At 36.7% G+C, this 2,716-nt stretch overlaps 1 protein-coding gene across 1 annotated transcript; it reads left to right on the forward strand.

Moving 5' to 3' along the window:
• The first annotated feature begins 635 nt into the window (after nt 1–635).
• Nucleotides 636–1,585, forward strand: LOC140431774 (uncharacterized). The gene is made up of 2 exons (XM_072519656.1): nt 636–896; nt 1,394–1,585. Exons 1-2 carry the CDS (start codon nt 636–638, stop codon nt 1,583–1,585), a joined length of 453 nt encoding a protein of 150 aa, XP_072375757.1.
• The last annotated feature ends 1,131 nt before the right edge of the window (nt 1,586–2,716 follow it).

Below are 2,716 nucleotides of genomic sequence, written 5' to 3' on the forward strand. Positions count from 1 at the left end.
AATAATGTGCCCTAAATTAACTGTATGCGAAGTATGTGATAAACTTTCCTCTCTTCCAGTAAAATATACTTTAGGTCCTGATAAAATACCCAGTATTTTATTGAACAGTGTGCTTACTCGTTGTCAAGGCTTCTGTTGGAGATCTTTAATATGTCATTGTCATAAGTTGTCTTTCCTACTATATGGAAATATAAAAAGTTTTATTATGTTTGGTGAGTTCTCATCTAACTTGGTAATGTAGGCAGATAATTGTGAATGAGCAGCATGGGTTTCATCAAGGGATGTAGACTCTTACGAATCTACATACTTATATATCATAGCAAAATTGTTCAGACCTTTGAGGATCGATATCGGATAGATGCTATCTATACTGATTTCTCACGCGCTATCTCAGAGTAAATCACGTTATATTATTAAATAAACTAGATAATTTAGGTTTTTCACCCTTGATGATCAAATGGTTCAGAGACTTTTTGAGTGGACGTATTCAAAAAGTAAAAATTGAAAACTATTGCTTTGATGATATTGAGGTTACTTCTGGTGTTCTATAGAGGGCTAACTGTTCCCCTTTGCTGTTTTGTTTGTTTATTAATGACTTGACCCACGTGCGGCAGATTAAGAGTGCGGAGGGAAGAATGTTAAGAACTGAATACTTTAGAAAGTTGATAAATGAAGATTACCAGATAAGAGATAGAGGATGCGGGATCTCAAATGAGAATGTAATACCGGGGATAGCGAGAGATGAGGTTCTCGATGCGTTAAATAGGATGAAGAGTGGTAAGGAAGTTGGGCCTAATGGAATGCCTGTGGAAGTTTGTAAAGCTCTAGGAGAGGAAGGGGTTGATATTTTGTGGCAAATGATGAGTAGGATATATGAGGAAGAGAGGATGCCCAATGTATGGAGAGAGAGTGTGATGGTATCATTGTATAAAGATAAAGAGGACATTCAGGACTGTAAGAACTATAGAGGGATAAAGTTAATGTCGCACACAATGAAAATTTGGGAGAGAACTGCAGACCGAAGGTTAAGGAGAGAGACATCGATAGAAGAAGAACAGTTTGGGTTTATGCCAGGAAGGAAGACAACGGATGCCTTGTTTGCTTTGAGGCAGTTAATAGAGAAATAGGGCGAGAAGAAAAGAGAGCTATATTTGGTATTTATAGATCTTGAGATGGCGTACGACACAGTTTCTAGACAAGAGCTATGGAGATGTATGAGAGCGAAATTTGAAAAGTTTGAGGGTTAGAGAAGGGCAATTGAAGGTCGAAAACGGAGTATATGTAGTTGAGAGGAAGAGAAATGGTTGGGGACATAGAATTGCTTGGAGAAAACTAGGACGAGTAGGAGAATTTAAATACCTTGACTCCTACATAACGGAAAATGGGACACTAGATCGAGAAATTCTTCCACATGAAACAGGCTGGTTGGTTTAACTGGAAGCAAATAAGCGGGGTACTCTGTGACCGAAAAATCGGAGAAGGGCTGAAAGGAAAGATATACAAGAGTGTGGTAAGACCTGCGTTGGTGTACGTAGGTGAACTGTGGCCTGTAAAGCAGATAGAGTTAGCTGAAATGTTACGGTGAATTTTGGGTAAGACTAGAAGGAACAGAATCAGGAACGACTTGATTAGGGAAAGAGCCGGAGCGACTACAATCTCAACAAAGATTGCAATAGTTTGGCCATGTCAGATGTAGAAATAAAAACTATGTGGGGCGAAGGATAAAGCTGTTAGAAGTTGATGGAAGTTGAGGTATAGGAAAAACGAGAAGAAGATGGAAGGACTATGTGGCAGAGGACTTTAAATAAATTAAAAAATGCAGAGCCGTTAATGTTAGCATATGATCTCAAACTCTATGGAAGAGTTAATACAATGGTAGACATTGATTTGATCGAGGATGATTTGCCATATGAGATGAAGTGCCATAAAATAACATTTCATAAAATTAAGAAACCAATTGACTTCTTAGACTACATTAGTGGTAAAGAGTTATCTGAAGTCATTAGTATTAGAAATGTAGGTATAATTTTTTATAGTCATCAATGCATCGATCTTATTTATACAGTATCAGTGAAAGCGGCTAAGATGTGATTTATCACTCGTAATTCAAAAGAACTATCATGCTCAGCAGTTAAAGTGTTATATTTTGCATTGGTAAGATCTCTCTTATTTTTCAGTTGTGCGGTTTCGCAATTATGAGATACATAAAAAGTTGATTGAAAATATTTAGCATAGATTTCTTCGTTTCTGCTCATATCGATTTAATATGGCTAGACAGGATGATTTTAAGTAGGTTGAAGTTGTCGGAAAATTTTAAGTAGTTTGAAGCATGGTTTATATTCAATTGTTTGCATTGCAAAAATGCATTCAAGGTGCATTTTTTGTCCTGCTTGTTATGTTGATATCATCTGCGGACTCTGCTAATTGGATGGATTTATTTGCAAGTACATATATTATTTCTGCTCACCGCAAACCATCTAATTACATATTCAAGAACGAATGGAAAGCGTTGGTGACAGTCCGTGGCCTTAAATACATACATGTTTGTTTCTATCTGTCTGTTTCTATCATTGTCATGTGCATTAGTCTTATTCATTTTGCTGGTATGTCGAGTTTTTGCAATATGTTAGGTAGTTTTGTTCTATATATTGAATTATAGGCTTCTCATAGCTTCTCTAATTCGCAGATTATAGACAAATGATAGCGTCTTGCTTCG

This window comes from Diabrotica undecimpunctata, unplaced genomic scaffold (assembly GCF_040954645.1).
Source record: "Diabrotica undecimpunctata isolate CICGRU unplaced genomic scaffold, icDiaUnde3 ctg00001976.1, whole genome shotgun sequence".
In the NCBI taxonomy this organism is placed as follows: domain Eukaryota; kingdom Metazoa; phylum Arthropoda; class Insecta; order Coleoptera; family Chrysomelidae; genus Diabrotica; species Diabrotica undecimpunctata.

Bases quoted from the DNA above. Each gene is read 5' to 3' on its own strand.
- LOC140431774 (XM_072519656.1), top strand. From the start codon at position 636: ATGTTAAGAACTGAATACTTTAGAAAGTTGATAAATGAAGATTACCAG. The intron at 897-1,393 runs GTATGGAGAGAG...ATGGGACACTAG, and splicing joins AGGAAGAGAGGATGCCCAAT to ATCGAGAAATTCTTCCACAT.